This window comes from Rhinolophus sinicus, linkage group LG06, assembly GCF_036562045.2.
Source record: "Rhinolophus sinicus isolate RSC01 linkage group LG06, ASM3656204v1, whole genome shotgun sequence".
NCBI lineage: Eukaryota > Metazoa > Chordata > Mammalia > Chiroptera > Rhinolophidae > Rhinolophus > Rhinolophus sinicus.
In genome coordinates, this window is record NC_133756.1 from 29,806,687 (window position 1) to 29,824,455 (window position 17,769).

At 35.5% G+C, this 17,769-nt stretch overlaps 1 protein-coding gene across 8 annotated transcripts in view; it reads left to right on the plus strand.

Moving 5' to 3' along the window:
- Nucleotides 1–17,769, plus strand: part of PATJ (PATJ crumbs cell polarity complex component) — a 299,829-nt gene that overhangs the window by 174,154 nt on the left and 107,906 nt on the right. For all 8 annotated transcript variants that reach the window (XM_019731220.2, XM_074334813.1, XM_074334815.1 and 5 more), the window contains one exon: nucleotides 14,711–14,802. In XM_019731220.2, the coding sequence (XP_019586779.2) occupies nucleotides 14,711–14,802 (92 nt within the window). The remainder of the gene's footprint in view (nucleotides 1–14,710; nucleotides 14,803–17,769) is intronic.

Genomic DNA, 17,769 nt, shown 5'->3' on the forward strand with positions numbered 1-17,769 from the left:
GACAATCAGCTCTAATGCATCTTTCGGTGCAAAAATTAATATAAGACCCATTATATTATATTATATTATATTATATTATATTATATTATATTATATTATATTTTATATTATATTATATTATATTATATTATTATATTATATTAGACCTGCTCTTATATTATAGTAAAATAAGACCGGGTCTTATATTATTTTTGCTCCAAAAGACGCAGTAGAGCTGGTTGTCCAGCTAGGCCTTATTTTTGGGGAAACATGGTAGCTTATATTGGGTGACCTCATTCTTTTCTGTGTTTCCTGCAGTGAAGTCTTTGAGCTCTATTTCTACCATTTTTGTTTCTGTTTCTGGCTTGTTGGGGGAAGAGTTTTGAATCATTTAGTCACACTTCATTGTCATTATGCTGCTGAAGTATTTAGGCTAAAGATCTGTATTCTTACTGACCTTTTGGAAGAATAACAATCATTTAGTTTTTATTATTGCTGTCCTCATTATTGTTCTACAAATGCTTTATGTGAGATCTCTACAGTGAGCCACTGTTCATGGAGAGAAAGTGCCAGGAAAGCCGAAAGTAAAAATGAGGGTAATGGAAGAAACTTAGATTGTTGTGGAAAGAATATAAGAAATAGGCGTAGGAATGTATGAGAGGGTAGAAACTTCCCATTTGGAGGGAATAATTGGTTTTCCGCGGTGTCTCTCAAGACTCTCCTCTCTTTTCTGCAGTTTTCCCTTGGGTCTTACATGCCACTGGGATGTAGTTCTCCAGGCCTATGATCTTTCCTTTCCCAGTCTCTTCCCCATTTCCCTCCGCCCTACACATTGCTATTGCAGTGACCATACTTAAAGTGCGGTCTGCAAAGACAAAGTCTTAGGTTATTGAGAAGGGTTTCCTTATATCAGCCCCAACATATAATTGATTTCTGTATTTTGCTTTATTTTCACCGTAGACATTGAGAATCACTTACAGTCACTTTGCAATCTTAAGGCACAAAACCTGAAAAAAAACTGTTGATGAAATTCTTATTCTAAGTTTGACTGACTAACGGTATCAAATAACTGCTTAAACTCATCGAAAACCTGGTTGTGTATATGTGTTTTAATTATTGTTTTTAAGAGGGAAGCCAAAAATCAGTGATCCAACCTGAAATTCAGATGTTCCCCTAAAACAGTAGCCATGAGCCTATTTTTCATTAGTTTACGTCAGGAAAAATTATGCATTACACATCAGCACCACCACCCCAATTTCCTAAAACATAACAAAAGCACAATAAAAATAATTGTGTATAGGTAACACATAATCATGTTAGGATGTAAAGTGACTAATACCGCTTCAGATTCACCAGGTAATATGATGGCGAACACATAGTTGCTTTGTGTACAATAACATGGTTTCTGTTCGCTCCACCAACATCCAAACTGCAGCTCCTTGTTGCTACCCAAGGTGTGGTTCAAAACGTCTCTCGGTGATTCTGTACCTGGGGGGCTACAGCTCGGGACTTCCCACACAACATTGTGTTTACAGTGTTTTACTTTGTGTTGGGGGTGTATATATACATTTTTTCTGTGTACACATTCACTGAAAAATACTATCTTGAAAGGAATACGTAGATTGTATGAAGTTTCAGTATTAAAACTCAAAAAGTGTTCTATCAGGAAAACCTTACCTGGGGTAGTATACCCATACGTGTGTTTTTCCTCCGTTAGGAAAAAAAAAAAAAAGAACACTCTTATGGATATTTTTTATCATCTACAAAGTAAACAGATAATATAATGAAATTCTTTTTTATAGCTACTATATAGTTCAACAGTTACCAGCATTCTGCCATTTGCATGTCATTTATATCTCTCTGCACCCAATCCCTACTCAGTTATTACTATTTTTATAGTTTGTGTGGTAAAAATTGCCTTAAAATGAAATGCACAGATCTTATCTGTACAATTTCTACAATTGTATACACCTATGCCACCCTAACGTCTATTGTTTCCATCTCCCCAGAAACTCTTCCCATGTCCTTTCCCATTGGAACCTCCCACCCACATCCTGGGAAGCAACCACTGCATTGATTTTTTTTTTCTAATGTTCGATTAGTTTTTCCTATTCTAGAACTTCATATAAATGGGATCATGCAGTATGTACTCTTTTGTGTCCAGCTTCTTTTTCTCAGCATGTCTTTCATGTGTGTTGTTGCGTGTATTAGTAGTTTGTTGCTTTTTGTTGCTGAATAGTATTGCACTGTGTAATTTTACCACAATTTTGTTTATCAGTATACCTGCAAATAGACATTTGGATTTTTTCCCAGAGTTTTGACTATAGTGAATAAAGCTGCTGTGAACATTTATGTGACAGGTCTTTTTGAGGCCAAATATTTTTTCTCCTCTTGGCTAAGTTACTGGGACATGGGATATGTGAGTTTAACTTATAAAGAACCTGCCAACTCTGATGCCCAAGTGGCGGGGCCATAAAACATTCCCATTAGCAGTATATGAGCATTCCAGTGGTTCCACATCCATAGCTGCTCTGGTGGGTATGTAGCAGTTCCTCCTTGTATTTTAATGTGCATTTTCCTGATGACTGATTATGTTCAGCATTTTTCTTGTATTTAGCAGCCATTCAGATACATTCTTTGGTGGAGTGTCTATTCAAGTCTTTCCCCCATTTTTAATTAGGTTGTTTGTCTTTTTATAATTGAATGTAGGAGTTCTTTGTATATTCAGGATACTATTCTTTATCAGGTATATGATTTATGTATCTTTCCTCTCAATCTGGCATGTCTATTTTTTTCTTAATGGAATCTTTTTGTGCACAGAAGTTCTTAGCTATGATGAAATCATATTATTCATTTTTTTATTTTATAGTTATTATCCTAGCTAAGAATCCTTGCCTATCTCCAGGTTGCAACTATATTGTCCTATTTTTTTTCTAAAAACTATATAGTTTTCGCTTTCATGTTTATTTTTATGATTTACCTTGAATTAATTTTTGTACATGGTTTGAGATAGGGTTTGAGGTTTATTTCTGTCATGTGAGTATCCAGTTGTTCTGGCAATATTCATTGATAAGACTTTGCTTTCCCATTGAATTTCTTTGTACCTTTGTTAAAAAGCATTGGCCATATAACTGTGTGTCTATATTTGGACTCTCAGTTCTCTTCTATTAATCTGTTGATCATTTATGTCATTACTGTACTCCCTTGATCACCATAGCTTTATAGCAAATCTTGCATTCAAGTTGTGCTAAGTCTTCTTTTTGTTCTTGTTTTTCAAAATTGTTTTGGCTCTTCTAGGTCCTTTGAATTCCCATATGACTCTTAGAACCCACTTGCAAATTTCTAATTAAAAAAAAAAAAAGCCTGCTGGAATTTTGGCTGAGATTGTGTTGAATCTGTTGTTTAACTTAGGGAGCTAGACATCTTAACAATATTGAGTCTTCCAAATTATGAACATGATGTCTCTCCATTTAATTATTTATCTGCAGTGTTTCATAATTTTCAATGTAGAACTTCTGCATTTTCAGTTAAGTGTAGTCCTATGTATTTTATATTTTTCAATGCTCTTATGAGTGGAATTTTTATAGTTTCATTCTCGTTTCTTGCTAGTATATAGAAATACAATTGATTTTCATATATTCACATATTGACCTTGTATCCTATTATCATACTAAATTAACTATAAATTTTAATTTAGGATAATAACAAAAATAATGTGAATTTATTTTTGTTATTATCCTAAATAAAAATCCTTATTTAGCTCTGATATCTCTTCTTAGTATAGATTTTTTTTCAAATGTTTAAGTAATCAACTTGAAATTCAAAAGTAAATATGACAGAATAGAAAAACAAATATTATTAGTTATTATTTGTTGAAAATGTATTATCTTTTTAGAGAGATGGTTTCTAATACTAGATATATTTTTTATTGTTTATCAAATTTATTGAGGTAATCAGATACTTGTTTAAGTAACGATTTTCGTTGGATAAATCCCTTAATCTCTCTAGTCATTTCTTAACTGTAGAAGGGGAAAGACTCAATATCTTTAAGAACTTTTCAAACTTAATGTTTTGTGGTTCTGGGATCTAAATTTTTGCTTCTCAAACTTCAGCATCTAATTTAGCCGAAGGTATTTCTGATCTCTGTTCTGGGGAACATCACTGTAAATCCTTTCCCAAAATTTTTACCAAATAAATCTCTTTAGCTATACAAGTTGCTCTCAGCCAAGATTGTGTATCAGAATTGTAGGACAGCTTTACCTAAATAACAACCCTTCATCCCAGCCTACTAGATGAGAATCTGAAGGTGGAGCCTAGGTGTGCTTTTTAAAAGTTACCTAGTTGATCTATCATATAAATCTAATCAGGAATCTAGATGTGAATTTTTGCTCTTGTCATAGAAGGATGTTGACAAAGTACCAAGTACCTTATCGTAGAAAATATAACCATTTGCTATTCAATTCAGATTACACACCAATTGCATGAAATAAAACGGTGTACTCAGTGATGGAACTAGCAATTTTGACAACCAATGCAAGTAGCATTGAATGTGTCCTTGACTCCCCATAGGGCAAAGGAAAGAGCCTTACATGGTTCATAGTACTTCCTGCCCTTCAGCTTGAGTCTCTGTCTCTATCCATCTCTTCTAAATGCTAAGAGAATGGGATTGACCTAGATACAAGAGCTGTGCCTGAAAAAATGAGGACAGGAGAATAGGATGATTTCTCAGCTGAAGACTCAATATTTGGCACAATAAATTATAATATTTAAATATTATAATTTAAAGTTGTTGTGACTCTGAATCTTATTGCTCATCCTTATTTATATTTCTGGCTGTGATTCAAAAGCATTAGGTTAGTAAATAGGTTTTAATTCTAGTTGATTCCCTAACATACTGAGCTGTCATAGGTATTGCTTCTTATGGCTGTTTTTCTCATTTTTTACTTATAGATTATACTTTTTTTTTTTTTACAAGTTTTTAAAGTAGCATGTAATCATAAAAAAATCTAATTGTGTAGGTAAAAGTAATAAATAATATTCCCTCTTTTACTTTTTAATACTACTCCTTCAGAAGTAACCTCTGTCAACTTACCATTTTTCCTATTTGTCTCATGTATAGTCATATACATCTGTGCAAATACAGATTTTTATAGTTAATATACACAAACAGAATCATATTGTACATACCTTTTTCACTGAATGGTATATCATTTTTCATGTCAGTACAAATAATACTATAACATGCTGTTATATATGTCTTTGTGCAATTGTTTGAATAAAATCTATTGCATAATTTATGTCAAATTATCTTTCTTTAATGTTATACAAATATACCGCCCCACTAACAGCATGTAAGAAAGGCTTTTCCCCAAAAAATCTAGCAAACACTGGATTTTATCAGATCTTAGCCAATCTGACAGGTGTAGATTTTTTTAATTGAAAGAATGTCTTCACACAGGTATCTTACATAAATACATAAGGAAATGACTGAGAAAATAGTACACTGGTGAGGCAGAGTTTTTAAAGGTGACACTTGAATAGGATTTTTCTCTGCTTTCAGCACTGTGTAGAGTTTGGAGGGAGAACTGGGTGCTGGGGAATTATTTTGGAGGGGGAGGAAGGTGGTTGGGATGGGATGTGGGTGGTTAGGATGAGTACTCAATGCAGTAGCGGGAGGCCTGTGGCATCAAGGTGAACATATGTGTCACCCATTTCAGAGGTCCCATACCTGCTAGAAGCTTTGGGATCAGGAGACTTGAGTTTGGATTCTGACTCTGCCACTACCTTACGTAGAACCCTTGTACAAGTGACTGAGTGTGTGAGTCTCAGTGTCCTCATTACAAAAATATAGGAGCACCTATTCAACCTACCTATCCTGCTGAGAAGTATGGCAGTGTTAGACTCTATGTGAGTTAGGCTTTAAAAGTTACCAAATGTATATGCTGTAATCCTGCCTCTATAGGACTGATTCACGGACAAGATAAATGTTAAAAAAAGGAAAAGAAAGAAACTGGTGTTGGAGGGAGGAGAGTTAAGGACTTTAATATAGTCCTTTAGTGATTGATTGGGTTTGTGCCTATGTCTGTAGAAGCAGCAAGGAAAATATCTTGAAGGCAAGAGAAAAAACTTCCAGTAACAGAGGGAATTGGAGTAGAGCTCTAATCAGATTGTTCCTATGAAAGAAGCAAACATTAAGCTGGGCATTACTAATTTGGGGAATGTCTTAACTCATAGCATGCACTGATGTTCTTGGAAAAAGGAATTCTAGGTCAGGTCATCTGAGTTCTATTTATTTATGTAACTAACAATACCATTAATAGAATTAAGCTGTAATGCCTCAGCTTCCTAGGAAAACATGATTCCCCTGCAATATTAATGAATTGTTAAGAAATAGATTACACTTCTGCCTCCGGTTACTTATTCCTTCCTGTGCCCTGCAGGTAATAGGAAATTATCATCAGACACCTATTTCATCTGGTCAATGAACCAACCTATAGCAATTGAACCAACTTCCACAGAAACACTGAAAATCAGAGCAACACATAAACATATTTCTCTGCTCACTTCCTTGAAGTCAGTATTTTCCAAAATTGTCATCATTTAGGATTCAAAGGAGTATCTTACTGTTTTCCCACTATATCAAATTTAGAAAGATGTGAGCTACATATTACTATCATTTTGCCTTTAGAAAGTATTTTAATTTAATTAGTTTTGTTTGAGAGAAAATAAATCTCTCATGTTTAAGCCTTTTAGATGAATGTGTTCCTTTGGGAACATTGTACTGTACAAAAAATAGATTAAATTGAAGTTGCTGAAGACCTCATTTTAACACTGCATTTATTAAACTAAGTCCTTAAAACCTGTCCTTTGCCCAAAGTATTAAGATATTGGAGCTTGACGTATATTATTTTGTCCTTTTGGAGAAAAAATTAATATGGCAATTCATTCAGAAATATTTTTTCATTCTAGTAAAATTTCATGTTAGTTTTAGTCGTCTTCCCAATATGTCATCCCTGGCCTTGGTATTCCTTTCTTCCCTTCAGTTCTCCCAGTAGTTTGGAAAGTGATGATCATTCTTCATGGGGACTGGTGTCCAAGATTTTTGGAAAGGGAAAATATTCAACAAGTATACGAGGTCTTCTTTGAAGAGGACCTGTTACTTGTATTCTCTGTTAGTCTGCTTCCCTGACCTCCCAACCACCACCATCCCCTGAAAGCTATACTGAAAAACTTGTAGTTCCTGGAAAGAGACCTGTATAATACCTGCATCTCTTTTGATATGCTTTTTCCTAGTCCTGGTGCCCTTCCTGCTACTCACTTCCCCCTGTGCCCGCTACGCTTCTGTGAATTCCTGAAGACCAACCCTTTCATCTCCAAGAAGAGACAATCACCTCTTGCTTTATGCCTGCATCCACCATATGGCAATGCAATGATTTGTTCCCAAGACTGTGTCACTTATTAGAGTATCAGATGCTTGAGGGCAGGGACTAGATCTGACTGAATGAAGTAATTCCTGCAAAATGATTTTTAGAGAATCTGGTATCTAAAACATACATGGTAGCTATGGTGATGAAGGTGCCTATATCCCTATCACTTGTACAATGGCTGTTGAATAAGAGAATAAATGGATGTATATAACACATATCTGTTATACTTTTATTGGAATACTTCTTGGTCTGGTTTCTATTTTGTGAGGGCCTGTTGATTGGATTTAAAATTCCATTGGATTAAAAACACGTTACTTATCCTATGGCTTTTTATTCCCACTCCAGATAAATACCCTTAGGAATGTTTTCTAATTATTAACTGGAAATGCTTTTGGACTCAAACAGATTTGGCTATAAATACTGGCTCTAAATATGTTATATTGGTCAAATTCCCTAAACTTTCAAAGCCTCAATTTCTCCATCTGTCTAATGAGGTAATAATGCATTCCTCTACTAATTTGTGTGAGACTTAAGTGAAATGATGTATTTGTGTGTGTATGTGCATGTGTGATATGTGAGCCTTGTATGTCATTAGCATTCATTAAATGGTATTATTACTAAGTAGTTATAATATTGATATAGAAAAACAAACTGGAAATTACCTTAAATCCCACCAGAGCTAACATCATTTTTGGCACTTAGTAGAGATACTCACAGAGCTTTCTTTAGACTCAGGCAGAAATTTTTACATAAATGAAAATAATGTGATGAGTAGACTACTTTATATTTTGCCACTTTTTTCACTCAATACTGTTGCATTTTTATGGCAGTGAATCTAGAGCTACATCATCCTCATTCATTCACCTCCTTTTAATGGCACAGTTTTCCATTTATTGATGTATGATGGCAAATACAATAAATCTTTTGTTGACGAATGTATAGTATTTCCATTTTTTTCTGTTATATGTATAGCTGCAATAGACATTTTGACACCCAGGTTTTCTGTTGTTGTTCATTTATTTTGTTCTTTAGATTCCACAAATAAGTGAAAGCATATGGTATTTGTCTTTCTCTGTCTGACTTATTTCACTTAGCATAATACCCTCTAGGTCCATCCATGTTGCAAATGGTAAGATTTTTTTCTTTTTATGGCTGAGTAATATTCCATTTTATATATGTACCACCTCTTCTTTATCCAGTCTTCTGTTGATGGACATTTGGGTTGCTTCCGTATCTTGACTATTGTAAATAGTGCTTCAGTGAACAAAAGGGTTGACTCCGAGGTTTTTAATCATTTTAGGATAAATTCTTAGAAATGAAATTGTTAGATTAAAGCTTAACCTATAAGAGGATTCATCAAGTTGTAAACACTTATGATTTGTTCATTTTTTTCTGCCTGTGTTTATACTCAATAAAAGTTTATCATAGAAAAAAGTTAACCTATAGATTCTAACTGATATCTTGAAATGTAAATTTTAAAACATATTTGAAAGTGAAGTAGGGAGAAGAGCTCTCAGATTTCATTGTCAGCAATTCCAGTTACCTGAATTCCAACTCAGTTCTTTATTAATAATTATTACTGTTCATAATAAATCCTTCTACTTTAATAAAAGCATGGGAAGAGGGGGTATTGTTGAATATAATATATTATTACTTGATATTCAAACCTCAGGCAAATCTGTTGCTTGAAATAATGTTTAATTTTTGTATAATTAATATTTGTAATATGAGCTTAAGTTAATTAACTTTTACTTTTAATTTGGTAGATTTTTGAATAGATTTAATTGAGTTGCTCTCCAGCATAAATTTATTCAGTTGAACTACGGAAAATTAAGAACAGTTGAGTACCTATCTCTTGATGATATATTTGAATAATTAATTTCATTAAAACCAATCTCATTAAAGACCTCTAAAGTGAAAGTTTATGTAGTATAACGAAAGGATTTCCATCCATTTACTTTTGGCGAATCTTTGCTGATTAACCTTGATTCTACTTCTTCTACAAACTGTAAAATATTGCTATTAAGTATCCCATCTCTGGTACCTGAATATAGACAGTTTACCTCAAATCGGGTGTGTGTGTGTGTGTGTGTTTGATTACAATAGCCGAAACCAACCCATGAGGAGAAAATGAATCACAATGAAAACCCATTATAGTATGACTTAGAATTTACAAACACAAATGTTTCTCATTTGGGGCTATTGTCTTCAGTATCTAGAGCTGCTATAATTTGCTCCTGAATAACATTTCATTGAACTGGAAATTCAGAACTTCAAAAAGATGAGCTAACTTACCCGTGGTAAATATTCGTGTCTTTTGGGTACCAGGGATTGTGGAGCTGAAATAGAAGTTACTGTCTATGTAGAGGATCTCAAAAGGCCCTTTTTGTCAGTAATCGGAAGAGGAAGCCAAACGCAGATAATAAAACCAGAATTGGGGATCAAGCACATAGAGAGCTCCTGTGCTTCTTTGTCTTTTTCTTCCCTTTTAAATGCTAAGGTAACTTACTGCATGCCTGAGAGAGCATGAGACGAGATAGAGAGAGGTATGTCACTTGGATATATAAATTAATATTTAGAATTAGAGGGTTCCTCAGATACTGTGTTCATGGAGACTTTTCAGTGGCAGACAACAGAAATTAGTTCAATGCAATTGAACCAAAAAGGAGAATTGATTGTAATAGTATGGATGACCCTCCCAGAACCTGAAGGTCAGGATACATGGGGACTCAGGAAGTGATGGCTTTTCCTGCCCCTCATCCATGTGGCAGAATGTCGCCATGGCACAGAAGTTGGAGAAGATGTAGGGAATCGTTACCTGAGTCTCAGCCCCAATTAAACATCCCCCCAAAAGAGAGAGTCTTAATTGTCCCAGCTTGTGTCATATGCCCACCATCTACTGCCTTAGGTGCCATGACAAGCAATACAAATGTGAAGGCCCACTATTATGGATGGTATTTGTGATGGGAAGGTCCGAAGGACCATCCCTTGCAAAGAGAAGTGGTTGTGTGCTGGCGAAGATCCCTAAAGTCTTTACTTACCCCCCCAACACGAACCCCCCCCCCTCACCGTCTGGCCTGGTTTTCTCATTTAGTGATATGGAAATCGAGGCGGAATGGCATAAAATACACTTTCCATAGTCATGGCTTGATGAAAGTGGGATAAAGATATAATTTATCATCCACACTGGGTTACTTTTGAGAGGGAGCACTATTAATAATTGGAGCAACATGTATAAACGGGATTACTTCAGGCTAATTAGGATATATGGTTACCCTTGAATGGAAGCGGTGTAGGTCTCATATTTTAAGATAATAAATAGATTTGTTTTCCTTTGACTTGGGTCAAAAAAAAATTAAATGTTTTTCAATCTATGTATTTGTACAATGGGAAAAAATTGTAATAAGTGTATATTATTGTTCAGGGTGTGGTTTGTTTGCAGAAAGAGAAAGGTGCAGTCTTATTTTGTTTCTTTTTTTCTTGCTTTATTTTGTTTTCTGTTTTCCTCTTGTTTTCTTTTTTTTTGAAAGGTATAGTCATACGGGGCTCCATATTGCATTTGGGACTTCAAAAGCCTAACAGTCAGTAATCAGGCAATTCCTCTGTGTGTGGTGGTGAAATGCTTGACTTCTACCTCTGTCTCTCAACACTCCAAGTACTAAGGTTGTGACTAGCTAGCATTCTTGTGTTCTTGCTCAGAGAATATTTAATAGATATCTTTCTGAAGATGACCTTTAGAAATCATCTGATTTTTATGTATATTCTGTAAAGGATGTTACCTCTAAGTGTGCCTTAGATCTGTAAGCTTTTAAACTAATAGCTAAGTCACCTTGGGCAAATTACTCAAGCTCTTGGAGTTCCACTTTCATCATCTGGTCAAAGGACATAATATCCCAGTTGTTCTGAGATTTAAATGAGATACTGTGCATGAAGAGTTTAGCATAGTGTTTGGCACAGAGGGAGCACTCATTAATGGTAGGTAGCTATGACTGATTAGAATTAACCTGAAAGACTTCCAGAAGGTGTGGAACGCTTTCTTTTCGGCCTATGCTATACTTAGAAGATGGTCTACATCTGTTTAAGGAATAGTGACAGTCTATAATTTATGCATAAAATGCATGATATTCTTTCTACCTCCTTACTGAATTTCCTCTGGAGTGTGATTCCTTTAGTGATAAATATAAACACTGCTTTTCTAGTTGGAAGCTATATACCTTTTCCTTAAATAGCGAAATTGTCTTATATTAAATAAGATCTGAGAAAATACAGAAGAAATCTTCCTCTCCTGAAACTCAGAGGCTGCTAATGTGTCCTTTCTGGGGCCAGAAAAGAGGCTTTGTCTTAGATTTTTTGATCTAGAGATTCTGCTGCATTTTCCTTTTAGATTTAATCCAGTTAAATCAGGCTTCACTCTATCTTGAGGTTCTTGTTCTGTGCCCAGTTTTCCACCGAATAGCAGAGTGTTCTCCAGGGGCCTCTGAGCATCGGCAGGGAACAGCTGCCTCAGCAGTAAACGCCACAGTTGTTGGCACTGATAGAAACATCAGCAGCAAGCAAGATGCTTTGCCCTTCAACTGCCAGAGCCTCTGAATATTCAGAAACCGCACCAGGAAAGACATAACTTTAGATTTACTCTTAGTAAATTAAAATTAACGACCTGCTTTCTTCCTTTGGGTTGTTATATTTTTCCCTCTTAAAATAATAGTACCATGTATTCTATTTGATCAAAATAGAGGATCACAGCTAAAGAGCAGGCATATCCATACACATGAAACAGCTCAAGTTTTTTATGTGCTCCAGCCTTTGCTAGTCAAAAAAACTTTTTTTTTTTAACCTCAATTATGCTGAAAGCTGGAGCCCACCTCAGAGAAGGTGTACTAGCAGTTGATTAATGGGAGTGCTGTTCTGTTCTGGGCTCTGTGAGTCGTTCAGTACGTCTTCATTGAGCACCACTGTCTGCAAGCTATGCATGACAAGCTGGGGAACACCAAGAGGGGGGCACTGGTTCCTGCCCTCAGGGAACGTAACTCAGTTCAATAAATGTCGTGTGCCTACCTGATGCTCACCACCTAACCAGAATCGACTTTACCACATCAGGTGGGGTGTAAGTGCAATAAGACAAATGTTTTTTAAACCTACTGCCATAAAATTCAAAGACTGGAAGGTTAGCTAGGCGGAGGTTTAGAAAGACTCTGAAAGCAGAGGCTAGGCACAGTGGGGAAGACATTCGCAAATAATTACCTGAATGCCAGGCATTGAATCAAGCATATTCCACACAGTGTCTCATTTTAAATTTGTGATTTAAAGATCCTTATTTGTGGGTCATTATAAATTAAAGAGATTGAAAAATTTGGTCAGCAAGCAAAACGATTATACTAAGCATACTATTGTGTAACTAGGTTTTGACACTTAATATATTTTGGACATTTCCTATATCACTAAGTATGTTTTTTCACTTTCTTAATGATTACATGACTTATTTGACCATATTCCTTATAATTAAGTTAGGTAAGAAGATATAAATATAAGAAAAGAAATTTTTAAGGAAATAAATAAAACCATGAAAGTATTAGGAGGAAATAACACTTTAAAAAAAAGATTTTTTTTTTTTAGAACAGCAAAATTGACAGGAAGGTACAGAGATTTCCCATATACCTCCATCCCCACACATGCATAGCCTCCCCCATTATCACTATCCCCCCAGAGTGGTGCGTTTGTTGCAACTGATGAACCTGCATTTTGACACATATAATCACCCAAAGTTTATAGTTTACATTAGGGTTCATTCTTGCTCTTGTTCTTTCTGTAGGTTTGTACAAATGTAGAATGGCACATATCCATCAGTGTAGTATCATGCAGAATGTGGGCACATTTTTAAATACATTATGTTAAAAAGGCAGCCACCTTAACAGAAAACATAGTAGCTTTGAATACATAAAAATTTTAAAATCGTTTGAGTATCAAGATTACTATAAATACTATTTAAAGGCATTATCTCATTTAATTCTCACAATAGTTTTATGAAATAGGTCCTTAGGTTCCTTTTAAAGAAGAGGAAACTGAGGCCCAGAGAAAAGACGTTGTGGAGATCAACAGATTTCTGGGAGATTGATTATCTTGGTGAAGAACAAAAGCTGGTAGAATGAGAGGCATAGTGAGGAGGTAGTTGGAGTTTAGTCTTTGCATCAGCCTTTGATGTGAATCCCAGCTCTACCACTTCGAGGTAATGGATGAGCTTCATTTTTGACAGTTAAAAATATTATATTTGAATATCATACTTTGAAGTGTTCATTTCCATACACTTTCTCACTGTAACTGTTGTGACAAAATGATGTCTTTTCCAGGAGTGTCTTCAAATGACAAATTTCAGAGATATCAAGGACAGACAAATTAGATGCTAATTACAAGAAGCATAAATTCCTTTTTACTATCCCGTATATAATGTGCTACACATTCCTTAAATAGTAGAAATTATCAAGGTCTCAGTTAAATAGGGACAGTATGGTATAGATCATTAACTACTTATTAAATAGAGAAGAGGACAAAAGCCAAAACTGTGGGAGCTATTATTAATTGATGAAATAAAATAAAAGATTGATTATAACTATCATCCTAGTTTACCAATGGGAAAATATGGAGTGAAAATATTTAGAATATAAATGTTTTTAGATCATATTTAGGTGAATTCAATCAAGTTAAAAATCCCACCCCATCTTGGATAAGAGCAGATGGCTTATTGATTATGTACAATAAAATGTTTCTGTGCAGTTGATCTAAAATTTGACTTAAAACAGGGATATAAGTTTTATCTCCTCTGGAATAACAAATTTTATGCTATCTAATAACTTTGACATGTTTACAGAATCATGTTTAATGGGCCCTCCAGAGTCCTGGTAAATACCACAGTTTGGTCTGTTTTCTACATTTTTTTAAGAATCTGGAAAAGCTGTAGGAAATGAAATATATATCATAAACTTTTTTCATCTACTTTTTCTTCAACTACTGCTCTCTTCAAGGTTTGCAAAAGGGTCAAGGACTGTGTGTGTTTTATTAACTACATTCAAAACTGAACTTAAGAGATTTTAATAGCTGTTTAGAATTAGTGTTTGAATCCATACTACAGAGAATATTAAGATTTTTAGCCTTAAAGAGTCCCACATGTAGCCACTTAAAAATGGACTTCATTGTTTAACTCCAAGTATATACATATATACTTGTGCACATATATAAATAGAAACATGTATATTTATACAAAATATACATATTGCATTTTTACAAGTGCATTTTATTTTTTTCTCAAACAGATAAACAATCAGATCTTGTATGGAAGAAGTCACCAAAATGCATCTGCCATTATTAAGACGGCACCATCAAAGGTCAAGCTGGTTTTCATCAGGTAAGATAGATGCACATGGTTTTCTAAAATCTAAGGTCTCTTCTGAAGATGTTATTATTTATGTAAAACTATTTTATCTTTGGTTTGTCTAACAAAATCACTGTATTCTACACATGCGTTTTCCTTTTGTAACTGTCACTTTAAGTATAGATTGTTTTGATTTTGAGGCTTTCTTGTTATTTATGTTTCACATGATAGCATTGGTAGTTGAGGCTTGTACTCATTTTTCAATTTTTAAAAATTCCTCCCTTTCTGGATCTGATTATCCTCCTATAAATATAATAGAGCCTTCTAGCGTCTCCTTTTTCTGTCACCAACATTTAGTATATTTGTTGATTCATTAATGTCTTCATCAAAGAATAGGCAGGAAAACAGAACGCAGGAAAATTTTAGGAGCTTCATGTGAAGAGTGCTGGTGAGAAATCCAGAGGGGAGGAGATAGGAGCTCTGCTGCCTAGAGTCATGCGGTGTCTGTAGGCTTTCACATTGACCGGTGCCTCACTCCTGGCTGACTGAGCTCTTTTGGCATAAGTGAATCAGAACTGGGGGTCCCCACTGGTGGTAGCCATCATTGCCTCATCAGCAGTGGAATGAGGTTTGATTTCCTGTTACTGGACTGAAACGACAGGTAAATCTGAATTGTTTTTGGGTGATGTTACTAAACTTGTTTGTTAGCTGTTGCTCTGTTTCTTTTCCTCCTGTGCCTCAGTTATCATTTGTAAAATGGGGATAATAAAGCACCTACCTCTCTGTGATATTTCAAAAATTTGAAGTGTTCAATACAGTGTCTAGCATAGAGTAAAGGCTGAAAGAGTGTTAGCTGGTATTTTATAACAGTGATTATTGTTGCTATTCCCCTTCTCATTTAGCTACATATCAGTAAGACTTACGGATTCTCAGGGTACCCCTGAGATTCATGGGTAGTTTTATTCCCAGCTATGGGCACTAATGTACCTGATTGAAGCATTCCTTTCCATGCCAGCACTTCAGCCTTGGGATATTGCTGCTTTGCTCCTAAAGAAATCCTCCGCTGGTGACCTTTTCTCTACTCAGTAGCATTCCCTGGCCTTCCAGTTTTTCACTCTTGTTTCCAGAGGTAGAAACCTTCCTCCTTCTTGTATGTCTTTGTGTGTTAAGACAACCTCCTCTGGCTTACTCAACTTGAAGTCCTCTGTTAGGCACCAATCTCTTTTTTGGGTTTCTTTGCCCTTCCTGTTACCAGAACTTACAAAATTAGACTTAGATGATGAAAAAATAAAGAGACTTGAGGAAAGGTCAGCCACTCACAAGTGTAAATATCCATCAAGGGAAGTCCATACAAGCAAACAGTTCAAGCCATTTAGGTGTGAAAACTTTGTGTAAAGTTGTGTGAAGATTCCATGGGAAGACTTGTATAGCACTCAATGGTGTCTGCACATACGTACGTGCCTAGCACGTTTGTGGCGAATGCTTCAAGTGCTGCTATTAAGGTTACTGTTACCTGTTTAGCATTTGTGAGCCTTTGTTACCCATCCTCAGTCATTCCATTTTAAGGAAAGGAAAAAGAAAATTGAATAGGATCCAAAGGAAATCATTTAATCCAATTAAGTAGTTGGGAAATAGAACCCTCTTCCTTTGAGAAGGAAAGGTTAAATGACTGGAATTTACTTAGAATACAAAAGAGAAAGCTGAGTAGAATTTTAATAATTGTAATAAAGCCCCATTAATTTAGTGTCTGATGATTTTAATTTTGATTGTTCAGAAGGGATCAGAATCAAGGAAAGAATTTGTTCAGTAAATTAATGGTGTAATCATAATGAGGATGCTGTTGAATACTTCTTTGCTGGAAGTGATTTTAAGCAATTTAGAAGTATCAATGTACAAACAAATATGTTCTCTAATTATTCGCATTTCTTGCATGGTCATTAAATTATAATACCTGGCACATAGTAGGCATTCAGAAAGCTTTACTGAATAAAATTTTTTCAGCCCTTACTAAACAATTCTAGATTGCTTATTCTCCAAAGGTAACAATCATAGTAAGTTAGTTTGACTTATTTTGTGGATTTGAAAGTACTTGTTGATATATAACTCATTATTTTACAAAATTACTCATAAGTCCCTTTCCCCACTACTTTCTCAAATAATCTAAGATTTTCTATATCTTCTTATATAGGGAGAAAACAGATGTAGTCATAATTCTAAACAATCTGTTGTCATATCCACTTTTAGACTGTATAAAGAAAAATGAGCTTAAATTTAATCAAGAGATAAGTATGCATTGTTGATAACCTTTTGTTTGATTCAGTAGATAGATCTGATAATCTGTGTGCCAATCTTTTATTAATTAATGCTTCAGTTTCCATAAGGGAAGGAACTATTCATCTTACTGAGAACTCTTATTACCTAAAGTGATGAATTCTTTTTTTTTCTTCCCCTTCTTCTGCCTCCCTCGCATCCCCACCCCCACCCCCACCCCCACCCCCACCCCCACCCCCCACCCACCCCCACCACCCCCCACCCCCCCACCCACCCCTACCCCACTCCACTCCAGTTCAAGCTGTTGTTTCTCAGTCTAGTTGTGTAGGACACAGCTTCCTAGCCCATGCTGGTATTATGAGCCTTGTACCTGGCAGCCCAGCTCCAGGGAGAGCTGTTGTTCACAGTCTTAACTGTAGAGGGCAGCTCCGAGGCCCATGTGGGAATCGAACCAGCAACCTTGGCAGCATTAGGAGCTTGGCGCTCCGACCACCTGAGCCACCAGGCTGGCCCAAATTCTTTTCTAAAGCAAGACTGAACTATACGGCTTTTAAGTGGTTAAAAGAAGAAATCCTGAATTCACCTTGATAGGTTTGAAACTGGGTTTAATATTTGGCTATGTGAGCCCAGTCAGTTTCCTGATCTATAAAATGAGGATGCTCTAGCTATCTCTTAATTGTCTAATGTTTATATTGCCTGACAATATGGACTCAACAATGTTCATTGCTG